At 36.8% G+C, this 21,743-nt stretch overlaps 1 protein-coding gene across 1 annotated transcript in view; it reads right to left on the reverse strand.

The window, feature by feature from the left end:
- Positions 1 to 21,743, reverse strand: part of TXNDC11 (thioredoxin domain containing 11) — a 55,675-nt gene that overhangs the window by 18,966 nt on the left and 14,966 nt on the right. Inside the window, exons 5-7 of the mRNA XM_054589581.1 lie at positions 15,113 to 15,206; positions 3,486 to 3,598; positions 1,121 to 1,321 (exon numbers count right to left, since the gene is read on the reverse strand). Coding sequence (XP_054445556.1) covers positions 1,121 to 1,321; positions 3,486 to 3,598; positions 15,113 to 15,206 — 408 coding nt within the window. The remainder of the gene's footprint in view (positions 1 to 1,120; positions 1,322 to 3,485; positions 3,599 to 15,112; positions 15,207 to 21,743) is intronic.

Here is a 21,743-nt window from a genome sequence, read left to right on the forward strand (position 1 = left end):
TTAACAGTTAAAGTAAAAACCCATACCTTGCTTGAAAATCCCACCTTGCCTATAAAGAGTTTTAAAGTTCTTAATATTAGACGCTGTAAAGGCCTAGTAATTTGGAACAGTGTCTCAGTTCATAAAATGTATAATGAAGATTTTCTAAAGAAATTAAGTCTTATTACTTCAAGTCCTCCCTAATCAAATCTACTTCATTTCTCTCTTCTTTCTTCCCCTAAGCCAGGGTAGCAACAAACATTCAGAATGCCCCCTAGCAGGGACAATAACTTTAACAAAGTGAAGGGCCTGGCTAGACAAGAACCCTGCCTCCCCATTCCCTCTAGGCAGACCATTAAGCTCATATAGAGAGGCTGGATAGTGGCAGTGTCTCGTTAACCCGGCTGGTGGTACAGTCCCTGTCTGAAATTGGTTTTGGCCAAATTAAAGGATCCTTGAGGGAAGGAAAAAAATAAAACTCCCAGTAAATCCAATTTAGCAAACCCAGGCACTCTCTGCTGATTGTTACTGCTCTAAGTGGCTCCAAATGATCCATGTATAAAATAAACTCATGCTCAGATAAAGTGAGTATACCAGAGGAGTCAGAAAAGGCAGGAGGGAGGGGGCAGACTCTGGCTATCTGCATGACAGGAAAGGTTTAGAAAAATAAGGGATCCTAATGTCAGCCCTGCTGCTCCTGGCTGTTGGGTTGAGAATGGCCAGGGCCAGCAGTCTGGCCAAACCCTCATGACAATACCATCTCCTAGGCCACACTCAACCCTGCCTGTGTTACCGTCCATTCCCGCTATCCCATTCCCAACATAAATCACTGACGGAAGACAGACATATGGTCCTTCACTGGAGAGGCATGATTTGGCTTCCCTGTCCCCTCCAACTCATCCAGACCTTAGCCCTCTCCATCCTCAGACTTCTCCATCCTAGAGAGCCTTTGGTGGATCCTATCCTAGGCATGGGCTCTCCTGTTCCTTTATAGGAGAAAGGAGTTATACTGTAGGAACACAGCTGCCACTCCTGGCAACCGCTCAGCTACCACGGCAAATTATTCTGAATACAGAATGAGAGAATTCCAAGTGAATGAGGTTTTCCTACTCCTTATGAATCTTAACATTAGGACTCTTACCTCATCTATTAAAGGATGACTTTCAGCTAAGGGATTAAAAGGTATAAATAAAAAAAGGGCTGGTCCTTTCTTCAGTTCATTATTCAGCAGGAGACTCTTTCCACCATGTGGCCACAGCCATCGAAGGAGCGTCTCTCGGTTTTCTAAGGCCCACTTATAGATGTTCTCAGCTGTGTAGTTAATGACCTCCCTGGGAAAGACCTGTGAAGGAGAAACACACAGAGGATAAAAGGCAAGGCAGGATCAAAGCACATAAAGCACTGTCCTCAAGAGGCTCAATGAATCCCACCACTTCACAGGTGAGGAAAATCAGGCTTAGAGTTGTGACATGACCTGCTCCTACTTATGCAGCTAAAACCTGGCTCAACTTCTCGAGACAGAGCATTCCCTCAGAAGTGGCTGGAAAAAGCAAAAGCAGTTGCAAGAGGTGACATTCATATCATGTGACTTATCTTTTTCCCTTTAGACAGATTGCTGATCAACAAATAATTCTCCCTGCCTACTGCTGGCAGCATGGACCTCTACCGCCCTATCCAAGGGGAACTATTAGATGTTATTGGATTACTTTATAAAAAGGATCAATGGATATCTAAGGGAACAGAAATTATGGAGTCAAGGATCATTCATATTTGTACCATGGTCCCTCTCAAAAGTCAGCTTGTAAGGGTGGGAATGGACCTTCCATTAGGGCAAAATTTTATCAGTTTTACACACCTGTAGCCCAAGTGACTAGAAGAACTCCTGATACAGAGCTGAAACTCAACAAATGTTTGAATAAATCTATAAATGACCTAGAACTTGAACAAGGCCATAGATCATATATTATGTGTACAGAATGAAAAAAAAGAGACACTTGGATTTTTTGCTTTGTTTTTCTATAACCAAAGTGTATCAATAAAAAAAATCATTTTTGAAATTTCAATGATATAAATCACTGGGTTTGAAACAAAACTCCCACAAAAGTGCTTTGGAGGGTTCCACAAAATGAGGTATTTTATACCCCACCCTCCCAACACAGAGATTTAAATTGCCTCATAACAACGATGTCCATTGCTGTTTTGTTTTTTTTTTTTTAGTATCTCAATAATATTTCATTTGATAAAAGGAATTCTGCTGCTAAATCAACCAACCAGCCTTAAAAACTATGGAACTGATGCAGTAAACCCAATATATTTTTCAATGTCATTCTCATAGTCCTATCTTTTCCCCATTTATTTTCTTCCTCAGTACTCTTTACTATAAATATGATATATGATGGTTATATAGCATATTATAAAAGAAGGATGAAGGAAAATGACAGACGGCAAAAGCAGATGAAGTTAAAAGGAGCTCAGGGGCACAAGGAGAGTGGGTGGGTGGCGGAGAGATAATCACAGTAGTGATTCTCAAAGTGAGACGATGGCAGTTTGAAATAACATACTCAAACACTGTAATAAACACTTCTTTCTGGAAAACACAAAAATACATTTGATTTTTGGAATATAAACTATAAGAAGTAAAGCACAACATCTGGGCTACTAGAAATACGCAGAAGCCAGGTTGACTGGCAGCCAAGGAGACGTCCCTGGAGAGCACCTAACTGTACTTACAAGGCACAAGACTTGTATGCTGAGCCAAGGGGAAGCACAGGTTTAAAGGGTTGAAGTCCCTGGGAATGGGGATACTGGTCTTCATTTGACCTTTAAGTCACTGACACTGTCAATAAAGTATGGGATAAAAAATACTTAAAAGAAAAACTCTCAGTGATGGGATTGAGGAAGTAGCAATAAATAGAGTGGAAGCACAGGACTAGCAGGAGGTCAACAGCGCAGAAATAGCTGAGTTGAGGTTGGTCCACCAAAAGCAAATGAAATCAGGGAACAAAGACTACAATGTAAACAAAGTCTCTCTGAGATGAGAAGCTATCAACTTCTCACTGCGACCTGACAAGAACTTCAAAATCCATTATATCAGCTGAGGAGAAAAGCATGTCATATGGCTACTCTTGATAAATGGAACCAAGGAACAAAGAACATTGCCCAGTGGAAGCGTAAATTCTGAGAACATGAGCCCAGAGTAACAATTCTCTAACAGAATAATTCTGCAATTTCATTCAAGAAGGAAAACTAACAAGTCTGTCCTAAAACCTACGGATATAAACAAGGAATTTCTAGATGTTAAATTCAAGATCCCTCTAATGCATGGTTCTTAACCAGGGGCATGGGCTCTAGAGTGGGATTGCAAGAACTCTCAATTTGCATATAAAATCATGTGCACTTTCCTAGGGAGAGTGTCCACAGATTTTATCCAATTCTCAAAGAAGTCTATGACCTAAACAAGGTTAAGAACCACTGCACTAATATAAACGTGATTTCAAAATACTTACAAGTGATGTGTTGAAATGTCTATGTAAATACACACTTCCAGAGTGTACTAAGGATACCAGTTTCGCAAGATGTTTATTTGTGATAACCCCAAATCGTACTGTTCCTAGGTAATCTGAAACAGAAAATTTTCCTTTATTAAAGAAAAGGCCTATGCCTTAAAAAAACCACAAAACCCAATGATCAAGTCTTGATGCACAAATTCCCCAGAGCAACGCTCTTTTAGGTCACCTAGCCTAGACAGGGAAGGAAGAAGAGCTGAAGAAACCTCCTCCCGATATAGACCTCAAGCCTACTCCTAAGTAACGTCTCTGACAATCAATCACCTGCACTGTCTTTGTCCATCTGTGCTGATCTGACCTCATTCCCCACCTTGAAGCCTAGGCATATGCTGTTCTCTCTGTCTGGACACCTCCATGGCTAGACTCCTTCTTAACATTCAGGTTTCAGTTCTGACCCTACCTTTTTTGAGATACCTCCCCTGACCACCCCATCTCAGGACAAATACTCAGAGGGTAAAGTCTGTAAGGAAAAACTGGAGTTACTACCCCACTCAGGCACTCTCTCTACCATTACCCTATTTTTTAACAGCACTTACTAACATCTACATAATTTTATTGAATTATTTAGATTTTCTTTGGTCCAACTTCCTCTAAGTTCTACAGAATTAGAAACCTTGTTTATTGCTGTTACCCCAACACCTACAGCAGTGCTTGGCCATAGGATAAGAGATCAATAAATGAATGTAGTATATACAAATAATTCATACAAATTAGAAAAAGAAAGCAGTTAAAAATGGACAAGTCATATAAAAGAACATATTAAAGGCTAATAATTACATGAAAATACATTAAACCTCACTACTTCGGTGAGGTTTACCGAAAAAAATACCACTTTCACCCTCAGATTGTCCAAAATTTGAGACAGGAAATATCAAGTATTAATGACCAATATAGAAATGAGTACTATGATAGAATGCTGGTGGAAAAAGTAAAATGGCAGCCACTAGGAAAAGCAATGACACATGCTGAACTGATCACAACGACACAAGAACATAGCCTGTAGCCCTGCAATTCCACTTCTTAGCATCCACATATGTGCACTAAGAGCCACAGGTGAGGAAAGTCACCAAGAAATACTCTGCAGATATTAAAAACAATGGAACAGGGCAACTTATAAAACATGAACAGATTTTTAAAGACATATGTGAGTGAAAAAGCAAGTTAAGGAAAGATAAAGTACACCTTTTATGTAAAAAAAAGCAAAACAAAACATAAAAAACCCTCTTATAAAACAATTTTTTCCCCTACTGGCACATATATTTAGAAATGTATAAAATATCATTATAAAATGTATAAAATATCTCAAAGGATAAAAAAAGTAGTTTTGTATTGGGGAAGGGAAATCAAAAGGGGCTTTATCCTTATGTGTGAAGCTTTGTTTCTTTCCTCAAGGAGTATATATAATCTAATACTTGTGTGATTAGAAATGGACTTAAATATTTAGTGCTAAAGGAGGGTGGGTAAGACAGTGTAGGAAAAGGTATATTCTTTTCCTATCCATTTCCTGCTTTATTAGCAGATGTGAAATAAAATATCAGTTAAACTTTAAATGATACCAAGTTATACCCAAGTAGCTAAAATATAATAGTAAGGCACTAAATACATGAAGTTTCTAGCTTAACCACACGAGCCTCACTTTCTTTCAGTGGCATCCTCTTTCTCTCAGAAGAGTGGTTGTAGAGGATAAAAAAGAAATGACTATGTCCCTAATGCCATACTCTATAATCTTTAATACAAATCTAATGAGTTTAAAATGGCACAAACTACAGAGATTGGCTGCTTATAGGATGGGTGGCAAAGGAGGGCAAAGAAGAAAGAATGGAAACTGGAGAACATGGATGAAGCAGCCTGACCCTCTTCCAAGTAGACTTTTTTGTATCAGACTCTTGTTTCACACGCTTTACCTCAAAAACTAAAGAAATCATTAAACCAACCCAGATGTGGGGGCCCTAATGTGGAATAAAAACCCTAGAAATTACACTTAACTGTATCACAAACAATACCACAACACAATGAAGAGGTGAAGGCTTGGTGATAAAAAAAACAATGAGAGCCAGGATTCTTAGAGTGGAAAGAAAGAAGTTATTAAGAGGGGAACCCAAAAATGAAACCTGTGGTATCAGATTGGAACCAGAGGGAATCAGTATAAACTTACAGCTTTTAACACACACACACACACACACACACACACACACACACACACACACACAAATAGAACTATAGATATATGTATATGTATAGTTATGAATATGAGGTCTGTCTGGAAAAATCCAACCATTATTAACATAACAAGAACAGTTTGCACCACAGTGATGTAACCTGGCTGATCAGGAGAACTGTGTGAGATCACAAGATGCTATTCTGAAGGGGACTGAGGCATTACTGCCCTATGTACAATATTTCTTGTATTTTGTATTTTCTTCAATGAATGCCTCTATTTTTCATATTACATGGCTGGATAACTTCTGGACAGACCTTTGCACATGTATAACCTAGCTCGATCTGAGAGGGCCTAGAAATAGACACATGATACCAAAGGGTACACCTAGCATCCAGATCTTGGTATCTAAATGCCATTCTCCAATAAAAGAAACCAGGGCTCCTTGAAAAAGAGGCTGATTCCAGAGCTGGGGCTGGAAAAGTACAAGGTGAGCCTAAAGTATCTTGTGGTGTCAGAAGTAAAGTGCTCATAAAAGGAAAGATACTTTTACAAAGGACAATGGGAACCATCCCAAGATGCTCCTAAAGGCCAAAGCTGAAACAATTTGAACAATAAATTAAGCAATGACCACTATTCTTCCAAAGAATCAAGGTCATAAAGGTCCACAAGGAAAGATCGTGGAATTGTCACAGGTTGGAGAGTAGGGGGAAAAAAAATAACTAAATGTGATACAGGATCCCAGATTGGATCTGGGAACAGAACACAGACGTTAGTGAAAACACTGGAAAAATTCAAATAAAGTCTGCAGTTTAGTTAATAATACTGTACCAATGTTACTTTCTTGGTTTTGACAAATGATTATATAACATGTTAACATTGAGGGAGGTTAGGTGAAGGTAGAGAATTAGGGAACTCTCTGTTCCATTTAGGCAACTTTTCTGCAAGTATGAAATCAGTTCAAAATTCAAATTTTTAAAAATGGCCTAACATAAAAGTTCAGATCCCAAAGCTGTCAGAAGAAAAAGCAGGGCTTAAGAGAGTATATGAATTGGTAGAACAATAGACAACACACTCCAGGAGGGGGCTGAATCTTGGTAGACAGCCATAGCTATAAAGAGAAGAAGAGAAGGAAAAGCAGCCAGTAAGAAAATTCACTTGACAGTCTGCCAAAGTCACCAACATGATTTATTGCATCAGAGGAATAAGAAGTAACAGCTTAACCCAAAAGTTGAAAGAGGCCATTCATAAAGCTGTTTAATTAATAAGAATGGAGAGCCTGCCTGAACAGAACAGATTCTATAATGCCCAAACATGTTGCAATTTCAAATTTTTATTTTTTACATATACAGAAATTTATAAAAATCACACGTTTATTTAAGTCCTTGTATATAGTGGAAATCTTGCTGGAAAAGCAGCTTAAATTTGCCATTTCATATGTACAAGGAGTAACTGAATTAACAGAGGAAGTTTATAGTGTAAGAATGACACAAGAAAATAATACCTTTCATTTCCATATCCAGCACATTCTCTGTTTTAAGCAGGGCTCCATGGCTTTCTACAATAGGGGCCTTTGTCATTTGTAAAACTGAGTAATTTTGTCCTAAAAGTAATGAAGCTTTAATATTTTAATTAAAGACTCTGAAACTGTTGATTAAAAATAAATTCAGCCCTGGATGGCATGGTTCAGTGGATGGAGTGCTGCCCTGCGAACCAGCGGGTTGCAGGTTTGATTCCCAGTCAAGGCACATTCCTGGATTGCAGGCCAGGTCCCCATTGGGGGGCGTGCAAGGGACAACTACACACTGATGTTTCTTTCTTTCTCCTGCCTTTCCCCTCTCTAAAAACAAAATAAATAAAATCTTAATAAATAAATTCAGAATAATGCTCTCCCCTCTCCCACAAAAAAGTTCCAGCAATGGAATGACCCTATTCAAGTAAACAAAAATAATAAAATAAAAATCTCAATAAACTTGATTAACCAGGTTACTGGCCAGTTTAGCCTCTATTGAACATCCAGTGAAAGGTGTCAGAAAGACCACTGCAAGTGTAACAAGATGTTGAAAGAACATTTGCATAAAAGTAGTAGCTACTGGGCAGTATCTGCAGCTGGTCATAAAGGCAACTAAGTAAGTCAAGGTGACCACAGCATGAAGACTGGCTTGCCTGCCACTTGCCACTGGCCCCATGTCCCTCAACTACAAGGCAACCCACATAGCCAACATGTAGGCCCACTGCATCATATCCTGGGGATATGAGGTAAGAGGAACCAACCCTGCCCCTGCTGATTCATTGTGTGTGTGCTTTGAGTAACAAACAGCCTTGCTATACTCCATTAAATCTTCTCTACTTTGGCACTAACGCAGGTTTACCCCTTGCTATCTTTTATGAGGTTGGTGCTTTTCTCTGCCACTAACCAAATGCTCCATCCCTCTTCCCGTACTCCCCTAGGTAGAGCTTTCATTGCCATTCTTGTGTCTTCCATATTCCATTGTCACCATTTACCTTGAGCTGAAATCTGGTTTTCCAGCTGGTTTCCACTCAGATTCACCAGGCTCACTTGTGAGCTCTCTGGTTTACATCAAGGATTTTTGTTTTTGGCCTTTTGTATAAATATCTTAATATCAGACTACTTTCTTTTACTTAAAACCATTTGCCTTAAATTTAATTCTTTAATATTAAAACTTCAGTTTAGTATCAGGGTAAAGCACACGCATTCTGAGGCAAGAACTACTTCAGTGAGGGAAGATACTGAAATTCTCAAATAGTCCAGAAATAAGAAAAATGGTTCCTTCTGTTAGGAAAGAGAATACATTTTTAATTGTGCTTCTAAAATTAACAATGAAGGGTCCTGCCAGAAGCAAAGCTACACAACTCACAATCAGACTACCAGCAGCACACTCTGAAATGCTAACACAAGAATGTGCCTGCAGGAGACCAGAGTTTCTTATGAAATAATTGTTTTGAGGTCTCTATCCACAGCTAAATGTGGTTTGTAACACTTGAAATACGAGCAACTAGGGGACTAAATTTTTAGCTTTATTTGATTTTAATTAATTAAATTTTAAGGTGATATTCAACAGTCATTGGAACCTTTTAAGTATATTTAAAACAAGTTGGTTATGTAAATTACTATTTCAACTGTAAATTTTATGAAATCTAAATACAGATCAAGTATTTCCAATGAAAATTCAGAATCTGAATTGAGGTATGTTGTTAAGCATAAAAGTATAAAAAACCTGGTTCAAAAAAAGAATATAAAATAACTTAATAGTTTTCATACTAATACATGTTGAAATGATAATAATTTGGATACACTGGGTTATTATTCAATTATATAGTATTAAATTAGTTTTGCCTATTTCTTCTTAAATTTTAATGCAGCCACCAGAAAATTTTAAAATACCTCCATAGTTCATGCTATATTTCTATTGGACTATGCCAGGGCAGCAATGACGAAAAAGCAAGTTAATTTAATTCAGGAAGAAAATTATGCTAAGATAATAAAGCCAGTAAGTCTGAATAATGGGCAATTATCTGAAAATACATAGGACATTTCTTGAATTTTGGGGGAGAAAACCCCTCCAACAGCAGAGAATGATTATTTTTAAGAACATGTACCTCTCTCTTTCAGAAAGAAAAAGGTGGGGCTCCAGGCCTGGTGACTCTAGGTACAAAGTGCTGAGCTTTTGAAATAAATTCTCTCTCCAGGGCCTAGAGTAAGCTGAACTTGCTGTAGGACAAAATAAGGTACCTGAGGACATAATGAAAGAAGGAACAGAATGTCCGAGTGAACAATGTGGAAATTTGTACTCAGGTTTGGCTATCTGCTCTCCAGAAGACTTCTGTGTGAGGGAATCTCTTTGGGATCATTGGAACAAAATGGAATATCAGGTCAAGAAAAATCCTCATAAATGTAACTGCTAATAAATAAATCATGATATACTTCAAAGCTAAATACCACTGGATTACGTCACATGGCTTTTCATCAGCATGGCTAGGAAGTCATATACTCCCTGGGAGAATTTCTCTCACTTCTTTACTCTGGGAAGTAGTGACATTCCAAAAGGCAAACCTGTAACGTGGTACCTTCCATCCTGGAAAGAGTCCTCATTTTACTCTATACTCTGCCATTTTATTAACTTCTGCTTTCTCACTCTTCTTTCCAAGGTTTTGGACAAGAAAGAAAAAAGAAAATGATAGGATTATATAAAACAGGTATCAACAACCTCTCCAATGTTACTTAGCACTTACATAGTGACTCAGCCATTCACTGGATAATGGCTCACACAATTCCAATGATATATTCACCAAAATAAAAAGCCTTGAAAGAAATGTAACAGATTATAGAAATGTTTGTTTTTAATGTATAAACTACAGCTATTACTTACATTTTCCCGTAGAAATGTAACTTTGAGATGTGTATACTTTCAAAATTCTTGAAATAAAGCACAAAGCAATTGTATAGGGAAAAAAATCTGGCATTTGGGCACCATAGATACAATATGCACATTCTGGTGCTTGCCAAGAGACTGCTAAACCCTAAGTAAACATGTTACTCCTTAGCTGTGATTTCTTTATTTAGGGCGGAGGGAAAGAGAAATCCAGTTCCAAATACATCATTTTAGGGAAACATAAGCTATGGAGCTAAATATGCACTGGCACATATGACTAGCATGATAGTCACTAAACACCCTCACACAAGCCACTGCCATTTAACTGAAGCACAGTATTAAAATGATCAATTCAAATACTTCCCTTTTTATTGGAAATAACTGAATATGTATTTCAATTAAATTCCTTTATTTAACACCCTGGGGGAATGAAGGACTTCATGAAAGAAACATTCTGCTTAGAAAAATCCCTCCTATACCTCGTTTTAGGCTGTCCTTTAGCATTCAGTATGGGGCCACATGTTCTTCTTTGGCGCCTCTCCCGCCCCGTCCCACAACAACCCTTTAAAAATATAAAAACTATTCTTAGCTCCCAAGCCTACAAAAACAAGCCAAGAGCCAATGCATATACCTAGCTGAAGTGTCCTTCAGAGGAACCTAGGGCAAGGCTCCCTTAACTTGCAGATGGAGACTTGAAACCAGTGAGAAGGGGTAACTGAGTGGACCCTGCTCATACAGGACACCTGCCAATAAAATGTCTTTTCAGAAGAGTCAGTCCCTGCCCATGGGAACTTCTTCTTAGGATGAGGAGACCACTGAAGTCCAAGGGAAAATTAGAGAACAATGCTAACTGCTAAGTGGGATACATAGCCAACTAGTGCAGAAGTTCCAAGAAGGGGACCAGTGGTATGGAAATCTCCATTTGATGTCCACAATGTGCGAGACACCATCCTGGCGAGGCAATATTTATCAATCCCACAGGACTTCAGGTAGGCCTTGAAAATTAGAAAGGCAGGTAATAGAGAAAGACACTATATTTAAAGCAGTATCATAGGTAAAGGCCAAGAGGTAGAAATCAGCATATTGTGCCACCTGCCTCATCCCAGGAGAGTACAGGAGTATATGGAGTAACATGGTCCTGGATTCCTGTCTCAGGTCCTCATTTATGGTATCTGACTACTTTAGTTTGTTATTTATGCTGTAACAAATTACCACAAACTTAGTGGCTTAGAACAACATACTTTTTTTTTTTAATCCTCACCCAAGGATTATTTATTGATTCTAAAGAGAGAAGAAGAAGGAGAGAAACATCAATTAGATGCCTCCCATATGGGACCCCCAACCTTTTGGTGTATGGGATGGGAAGAACAACAAAAATTGATCTTATAGTTCTGGAAGTCAAAAGCCCATAATGGGCCTCATTAAAATAAAATCAAGGTGTCAGCTGGGCATGTTCCTTCAGGAACATGTCAATTACTTCTAAGTCAATTTATATATTAAATGCAGTTCCAACCAAAATCCAAACAAATGCATGGACAGATATGAAGAATATTCCATAAAACACAAGAACTAGATGAAGCAGAGTCCAGACTTTACTTAAAACCAAGAAATGATACTGTGTTTACTCATACAAAAAGAGGTATCTAGACTAAAACACAGAAATACACCCAATTACATTAAGGAAATATTTTACAATAAAGCACACATCATTAAAATGAAGGGAAAAGAAAGCATTATTCTGTAAATGGTGCTGACTGTCCAATAAGAAGGGAGGAAAAACCAACTGTGCTCTATATTTTAAGCCAAAGTAAATGCAAGTGGCATGAAGCGCTAAATAATTTTTAAATTTTAAAAGAAGAAAGTGAACTAATTAGTGACCAGGTTTTTAGAAAAAAAATGTTTCATCAAGAAGAACCACAGATTTAACTACATGAAAATACAGAACAACTATCTAAAAAATAACCATAAAAGTAAACTAGCTAGGAAAATAATAAAAAGAAATAATAACAAATGGTTACTGCCCATATCACCCAAAATGCGGGCCTACATAAACTGACAAATCAACACCAAGACCGAGATCAACAGGTAAAGGACATGGGTAACTGAGATAAAAAGAAATACCTAAAACAGCAAAGACAGAGAGCAGTTCATGTGAAATGATAAGTAAAATTTCCCTAATTTCCTTTATTACAATGTGCAAAAATATCAAACATTAGATAAACAGTCTTAAAAGAATGGCAATGGCAAAGTACCATGGAACCAGATCTTACAACTAAACTTTCGCATTCCTGAAGGCAGGAACACATTCCCCTCTTAGCACACCCCCAGCACCTACGCATATCGCTGCATATATAGTACATGCTCAAACTATTCATAAAGTAATGGCTGGTTAGCTTCAAGAAATGAATGTCATAGAGTGTCCTGGCTATTTCTAAGACAATTTTAACAAATCATTGAGGCAATGGAAAGATGTGCATTTCGTAAATGCTTGTGGCTTGTTGAACCAGAACATCTGCTTTCTACCACACCAGTCTTAACACTTCTTCAGTTAAGCTCTCTATAACCAATGTTAAGTGTGTCAAATGTTTCTTGGGCCTTAATTTGTGTACATGATCTAAACACAACACTGACCCAGAATTTACACTTCAAGTCGTGCCATTAAAAAAGAAGCGTGCATGTTTTTCTTACTGAACATCTGCTATTAATAATATGTAAAATACCATTTTGACTTCAGGCCAGGGAAAAAGAAAAAAGGGAAAAAAGCCCAGATGCCCAAAGCATGATTTATTTTAGGTAGTCCTTCATAGTGCACATATTATAAAAAAAATTCCAAATTTATCTTTTCATTCTAAAAATGGTTCATTCAGCTTAAATGGGAGCTTATCCACAAAAGTGAGGTAAAAAATGATTAATTAGAATGAATCTCAGTTCTTGGAAAGTTCATATGCAACAGGATTTTATAAGACCCAACTAGAATCACCAGATAGGGGAAAAATGCAGTAAAGTTAGACCAGACTAGATTTATTCCAAGAAGAAATTTCCTATAATAATTTGTCAAAATTAGTAATTTGACCAAAGAGGTTCATTCTGTACCTTCAAGTAGTTTTTACCCATTTTTCACCTTCCTTTGCTTAAAAACAGAAAAGAAAAGCACTGGCCAGGTAACTCAGTGAATTAGAGCATTGACCCCGTACACTACGGTTGTGGTTTTGATCTCTGGTCAGGGCACATACAAGAAGTAACCAATGAATGCATAAGAAGGCAGAACAACAAATCAATGTTTCTCTTTCTCTCAAAAACAAAAACAAAAACAAAAACAACACAAAAACAAAACCAGAAAAGGAAAAAGTGGGGAGGGGGAAGGCTACTCTCTTGTACTTGAAAAGATTTTTCCAAAAAGAAGCAATATTTTGGAAACTCTGAATGAAAAAGTAAGTTAAGATGCATCATTAGCACATAATATAAATTAACCAGATAACAAAACATCTTTCCATGAATATTAAAACATCCTCTTCAACTAAGAGCTTGAATAGTACCATTTTAGTGAATGTCTCTAGATTTCCCTTAAGTTGAAATCTTCAAACGGCTTTAGTTTCTAAGATTTTTTAACATCTGTTTCTTAAGCTTATTTAAGTTGGTAGTATTTTGTTTTCAAAATTCAAATTAAGTCTTTTTAGTCATCTGAAGCTGTACAGCTCAAAGTCTTTCAAGTGGACGGAAGACATACTATGAGACAGCTTCATTTCCTCTCCCAATGTCCCCTGATCAAAAACATGAATACAGAAGATACTCTATGCATAAAACCTTAAAACTATCTGTATTAAGTCATATAACTGTTTGATGTATTAATAGTATAGTACTATAACACCATAATAATAATAATAATAATAAAGTAATCTAACACCCAGTAATAGAAGGATCGTTACATATTTTTGATTGATCTACTGGGGAAAAAATGATATGGCCATCAATCTGATTATTCACTTGGCAAATAGTGACTGAACCCTTGCTATGCACCAGAAACTGGAGAAAGAATGCTAAACTGAAGACACATGATCCTATCTTCAAAATTTCACAGTCTAGGGAATAAGACAGACATTAAACAAATCATCTCATAACTACATACATAAAAACAAACTATGTTAAATGCTATGGGTACCCAATTGAGATTGGAGATTGCGGAAGTGATATTTGAGGTGATCCTGAAGGATGAATAAGGGTTTGACAGGTGGGGAGCTGGGCCTGGTGGGTAAGGAGGCAGAGGGCACCTTATAGGCAGAAGGACTAGCACGTTCAAAGGTCCAAGGGTAAGGAAAAAAGAAGATAGAGTGGATACCAGTCAAGGGTCCACTGGTCTAATCCAGGGAAGAGGAGGAGGCTTGGACCAGATTGCTAACAAAAAGATGACAAGAGAGCAGATGAAAGCGTATCCCATAGAGAACAGACAGGATGTTATAACTGATATAAAGGAAGAACATCGAACAGCATGAAATAAAAATGCATAGGATACAATGTTTAATTTAAAAAGTAGGACATTAAATAATATATGATTTATCTAAAGTAAAAAAAAAATAAAGATCTAAGAACAGTGAAACTGGCTTACGGTGTAATGTAACATGATTTCTATATTTGTAAAAATACTTAAGAAAATGCATTCCTAAATTATAGTACATCCAAACTGAAAATATAACCATTAACAACTTGGACTAAATCTTATAACTATGAATACAAAAAAGAGGTTATGATATAAAATTTAAAGTACAAAAATATATAATTGCAGACAGACAATATGATCAATCTGTGTTTTAAAAAGCTAAACATTTACAAGACTAAATTTGAAAGAGCACAGTATTTTCTGTTTGCCAACAGAACAAAACAATATAGTTATTTAATACAAACACAGAGAAAAGGAATCAAGAAAATGAAAATAATCATAAAGATAACATACGCAAAAGATGCTATCAATATATATATTTTTGTTAAAGTTCTAATGTCTTAATATGAATGATTTTTACCTTTCTTTAATGAATGTAATGCTGAGGTGAAGAAGGTCAAGTAACCAGGAGGCTGAGGCGAGCCACTGAACTCAAAGTACCCAAGTACTCCAGGCTGCAGGAACAAGAGTAGAATTAGGTGACTGATGTATCACTAATCACTGTGTAACAGGGGATATTTTAAAACAAGAAAGGCATGCCATTATAACCTGACAACTACAATTTTGCTGATTTCATTTTTTTAAAAAGCCTAACCACATTTTTAAAAATGGGGTTTAGGGTAGACCTTTCCCTCCATTTGGACAATAGGGTTAAGGGATACAACTGCAGCAGCTTTTACAGGGGGAATTAATTCATATGAAACTTCCTCCCCTCTCCCTAAGTAGGCCTTTCCACTCTCTGCTGACAGTTTTCCTAAGTCTCTGGTTCCAAACCTCCACATCAAGTCACTCTCTTCTGTTTAGCAACTACAGGAAAGCTGTCAATATCCTGGTAACCTTTCTTAGACCTTTCCCTCTATTGCTTCCTTTCACTCCAAAAGCACCTTCACAACTTACTGGAAATCAGGTTAAATCTGACCGGCTTCACCTGTGTTCAAGGTCATCTTTTGAGGGGCTCTTTCCTCCCCCAACACCCAGAACCTAGCGTTCTACAATGGCAACCCTCCGCTCTTGTCAAGTCAGTCTGCAAAGGGCCCATCTCTTACCCTCTTGCTTCTCTACCCCCACAAACTTATTTCTACTTGTTCATTGCATTTCCCTAAGCTTAGGACAAAATGCCCCTCCATTCTGCCCAAAAAATAAATTTTCCCCTTTTAGATACATTCTGCCTTCCTGTTCAGAATAACTTCATCCATCTTTGAAGGCCCTGTGGCAGTCATTCAGACTTTTTTTTTTTTCCCTGTAATGTTTGTATTTGTCTTAAAAGCCAAAGGTCCTTAAGGAAAGAGTCTTAGGCTTAGAGTCAGAAAACTTAAGCTGAAGTCCAAGAGCTGAATGATCTTAGGTGAACCTTTCAAAGAGAAGCCTCAGTTTCCTCATCTGGCAAGTGGGACAATTCATCATGGGGTTACTAAGAAGAATGAGCTTGATGAACTATAAAGCACTAGGCAAATATAAAGAATCCTCTCTAGTGCTAAAGCATGAAGGAGCATGCTCTTACATACAGGTAGTTGTGGAGCTGATTTGACCATTGGGGCAAAATCAGACACAAAAAGTAAGGTGGAAATTTAATCTGCTGGTAAAGTTTAAAATCAGTAAGTTGTATAAAAAAAGGAAATTTCCGATCTGTAGTGGAACATACTATCTTTCAAATCAAATCACTTGCTTATTCTCATAAGATTCAATTTTAAATAAATGGTTTTTATTCTGGTAAAAACTGAAATATTCAGAATGCTGAATCCCAGTATCTAAAAAAATTCCAGCAAACAACTAATTTCTCAAACTGAGAACACTGGAAAGCAAAGTATTAAAAACAGGATCCTTTTGCTAAATGCCTTCAAAATCTTTTTAACAAGCCAATCCAGAATTGGCTTAAAGTAGAATTGCATAGTTTGGGGGTTCTTTAGGTTTCAAAGCAGGTCATGATGGTGTAATACGCCTTACTACCAAGAACAAAGGAAGACAAAATCTTCAGACATTCAAGTCATTTAGTAAATGTTGAATGCAAGAGTATAAAAATGGAAACTATTGAAAAGAAAATTGAATCACTTAAGTTTATTTATATTCTGACCAATCTTTCAAGCCAAAATCAAATGGAATAAATTCATCTAAAAATTAACAAATGTTTCATTGCTAAAAATTAAATGAGATGAATTTCAGCTCTCTTCTCCCATCATGTTATTTCTGGTGGCTTCACAGAAGTGAACATAGGGACCACAAACACATTTATATCTACATGCATGTATGCAACTACATGTTTATGTATACATATATGCACACATGTACAGATATTAATGGAAGCTTAAAATTTTTGAATTCTGGGTCTTCAAAGGAAACCCCAATTAAACCTTAAAAGTGAACACAGGTCAGACTGTTCGCAGGGGTCTTTTGTGAACATTTCTACACTGTACGGGTTCATTCTTGCTGACGGCATCACTGCTGCAATTTTCCAACAAGAGGCTACATAGCCTGGACAAAGGAGCCTCTCTATCTTCAGAGGAACTGGTATTGAACTTTTCAAGTAGTTTAACCAAAGAAATTACATAAACAATACAAAGCAAATCTCATAAGGAAAATGACTTTCACTTTTCATTGCCAAAGAAAGAGGTCATAAGATACAACTATATGAGATGATTTAAAGCTGTATACTAGCTATTTTAAAACACACACACAAAAAGGCAAAATATATTGTTATCTTTCAAATATTTACAATCTATATTAAATTTGGAAAATTGGTCTGAGAATGCAACTTAAAATTAGTATTTCAAAACAATAAAAAGAGGAAATAAAGTGAAATGATAGTTACCTGTTTACTTCTACTACAAATTATCATTTAAACCTTACTAAACTGGCTCTGGTTATCCTTTAGGTAAAACAAATTTTGCAAAAATTTCCCCAAAGTTTCAGTGTCTCTTCAACAGAAGCTGTATTTGAGAAGTGATTATATATTTCAGAGTTCCTTCCACAGTTGTTTCTTAAATCTGGAAAAAGAGGAGCTTGGGGAATAAAAACACATGCATATTCACATATGCAGACCTTTCTAGGTCTAGGCCTCTTGTTTGCTCAAATGCAAACCAGTGGCTGGTTCAAAGGACAACTCTAACTCTACTTAATATACTTCTGAGGCTCTCTTTTAGATGAGTAGGCAGAGCACATAAGCCAGCCTGACACTGAGTTACAGCCACGGTACAAGCTCTGATGGTACATAAATTGTCCCTCCTCACTCTGCCGCTTACCATGTGTAAGCATCACCTGACCCCAGGTTCCAACTGCAATGTTTCTATTAGTCTACTCCCAGGTGCCTAAATAGCTACCAGGTGAACAGTCATGGGAACTCAATCATGGACATGAATTTTGGGAGGACACTACTCAACCTCCTATGTGCCATTTATCTGTTTTCCTTTGTTATCTATATCCACATTAGAACTCCATGAAACAAGGGTTTTCTCATTCAGCATCACATTTCCAGCATAGAGCAGGCACAAAATAAACATTTGTTAGTGAATGAATGGGGATAAAAAAATAAATAAGGCAATACTCCTTTATCAAGTTTACAATTTAGCAAAGAACATAATAAATACATTATAATTTCACCCACTTTGCTTTTAATTCCATTCCACAGTGTACAGTATATTCAGTGCCCGCTATAGCGAGGAGGTTAAAAATAGGCTATTTATAGGAGGCCAGCAAATCCTCATCAGCATTAAATACCTACTTCCTAAGTGAATACTATTTACAATGCGGCATAAATTTCAGCAGATGATGTACACACCCTCTAGTGGTCATGAGAACAGTTACCTCAGTGTGTTTTTACTCAATGGCAATTGAAACATTTCTGCACTAATGTTAACTCACACCTAGAAAACTTAAAACTATTTAGCTCACAGTACTATAAAACTATAAATTGACAGGCACAGTATCTATTCACTCAGCATTTAAAGTAGTCTTTTATTATTAACAAACAACAGTAGAACAGCAGGTGCCAGACATTCTACTAAGTTTTTCTCCAAAATGCTCAGATTGTCTGTCACCTGGCAATTTACCCAACACCGTGATCCCCCCTCTAAACACTGCCAAGCCTTTTCCCATCCCACTTAAATGTAAAATAATTTGGTTTACCATAACTGATAAGAATTAATGAATGGATGTATGCTAAATCACTGCTCTTAAATGGATAAATTACAGAAATTCATGAAAAGATTTACAAAATATTTTGGTTGCATATGCAGGATAAGAGTTCTAAATAATACTATAGGCATTTAGTGAGTAAATTATGAGGTACAAATCAGATGATTCTGATTTTAAAAAAAAGAAAGCATTATTAACAGAGAAGCTACTGATAGCTCAACCAGAAGATACCTTAAAAAACACCAAAATTAGAAGAACCATAAAACTAGCGACTTTGAAAGTGACATTACCATTATTCAATCCTATCTCCTTTCCAATCAACGTAATGTCCACCAAAATAAAAATGACACTGGGATATGTTTGTCTATGTTGTCCACAAATAATAAGTGACATTTTCCTGTCTGTATCTTAAGTAGGGAGGAAGAACCTCGAGGAAGGATGATTCTACAACTAGAGTAAATGAAGAACATACAATTCCTTAACATGGTTTATAATGAGATGACTTAAAGCTCTTGATCTCCCTCTGTAGTATGCCCTCACAAATTCACTTCAGTTTTTTAGCTATATTCATTATGTATAAGGTAGCTACGATTTTAGTGCATATCTGGGAAGAAAATTCTAGAACCTACCTTCCCTGCCTCGATATTGTGATTATCATACACAGACTACTCCCAGTTCTGCAGAATAAATGCTAATGACCCAATTAATAACAGCAAATGGTAAAAACTCTCCTGCTTTAACAGTAAGTCAATAGGCATGGCTTTAACCTTTATCATCATTTATTCTTAGAGCCATTGCTAAAAGTGAAGGAAAAAAGAGTCAAATTAAGAAGCCAGCCCTGGATGGTGTGGCTCAGTGGATTGAGCACCAGTCTGCAAACCCAAGGGTGGTGGATTTGATTCCCAGTCAGGGCACATGACTGGGTTGCAGGCCAAGTCCCCAGTAGGGGCCGCATGAGAGGCAACCACACATTGATGTTTCTTTCCCTCTCTTCCTCCCTCCTTCTAAAAATAAATAAATAAAATATTTTCTAAAAAGGTATTTAAAAAAAGCCAACACCTTCAAAATTTTTCTATCATGAAAGAGAAGCGTTAAAAAACAACATAAAATAGTTAAATATTCAAAGTTTTAACCTCTAGCTACATAGTGAAGTTTCAACTCAGAGACATTACTTAAACATTTCTTTGTGTACAAGGAAGACTTTGGGGAGCCAGATGTGGGCTAGAGTCCAGTCTCCATTTAGGGTAAATCGTACCCTCTCTGTACCTTATCTTCTTAACCTGTTCAAAGGATCTACAATTTCCATCTATCTCACATGGCTATTGGGAAGATCAGAAGTAAAAGCACTTGAAAACTGGAGGGCTTATCAACGCACAGCTTACTCATAATTTGTTTGCTTATAATGACTAAAACGCTTTGGAATTTACAGTCAAGTATTTATAATATTCACCCTTTAATGTCTTTCTGCAATTTTCAGTAAATTAAAGACTGTTTTCCTTAAAATTGCACCTGAGCTCAGAGTCATATTTTATAAATATAAAACTATGGTTGATGATAAACAATCTGATTTGGGTAGGTCTAAGATATCTAAGTCAAATAAAATATTTTCCATTGGTTACAAACTTCTACTCTTCTAGGTAATCCATTATCAAATCACCTGACTAGACTTTTGAAAGGATTAACCTGTAGGACTTACACAAATTCAAACCAAGATACAATTAGAAGACTCCTCTTCATAATAGCAATATAAGCATATATGAAGAGGTCAGTATATACATAAGTTTATGTCAATATAAAAAAGTTGTTAATTTCAGGTCAACATTTGCCAATAAACACAAAGTGTGTAATTTTATGATGTTCACAAACACATGGAAAAGAGACAAATCAAATTATAATTAATATGGTTTTTTTAATTAGGGGAAAATTATCCAATGCACTACTACAAGAAATCACAAACCTATCTAGAGACATAAGCAAAAAACAATGCCATTCTAACAAACCTCAGAAATGCAACAAAAATGTTAAACAACTATTTTGGCCTAATTCTGGTATACCTAAATTTAACATACTTGATAATGAAATCCATATTTATACAAAATATAAATTAGGAGATAAGACTCTTAACACAAGTATCTTTCCCAGTAAGATTTCTTTAAATCAGCAAGGTCCTTAACATACTTAGGATGCATGCTTTTCCAGGAGGGAGGAGTGGTTATGAATGAACAATTTAAAAAGTTGAGTATGAGAGACGGCTCTATTGATGACAATATAACTCACTCATGCCCCACAGATAACACTCCAGAATTTTCAAGAGTCAAGGCACTGCTTAAGTTTCATCTGCTCTCTACTGTCACTCTTACAAGCAGATAAAGCTCCAACAATTAGCTTGCTGCACTGTGTGCTACATGAAAAGAAGATGTGCATGTACTAACACCTATCTATGAGGCATCATCTTAACGCCTTATTTGGAGAAACAATAATTTAGAACAGTGGTTCTCAAATGTGGCAATTTTGCACCCCTTCCTCCAAGGGACATTTGATAATGATAGCATATTTTTGGTTGTCCCAAATGGGGGGGGGGGGTGTTTGCGGCAGGGGGTGCTAATGATATCTAGCAGGTAAAGGCCAAGGATGCTACTAAACATGTGCAAAGCACAGGACAGCCTCCCACAACAACAAAAAAAATGTTATCTGACTCCAAATGTTAACACTGCTGAGGTTCAGAAATCTTAATTCAGAGGAATGTCCAAAAGTATATTGTGCTCTAGAGTGGGACCTCCTTTAACTTTCATATTTATTCAACTGTCAAATAATGACAGTGTTTCATTTGTAGATCTAGAATGTTGTCTTTATGTATAAGAACA

The sequence above is a fragment of the Pteronotus mesoamericanus genome, unplaced genomic scaffold (genome assembly GCF_021234165.1).
Source record: "Pteronotus mesoamericanus isolate MK-2021 breed Mesoamerican mustached bat unplaced genomic scaffold, CSHL_Meso_final scaffold_167, whole genome shotgun sequence".
In the NCBI taxonomy this organism is placed as follows: domain Eukaryota; kingdom Metazoa; phylum Chordata; class Mammalia; order Chiroptera; family Mormoopidae; genus Pteronotus; species Pteronotus mesoamericanus.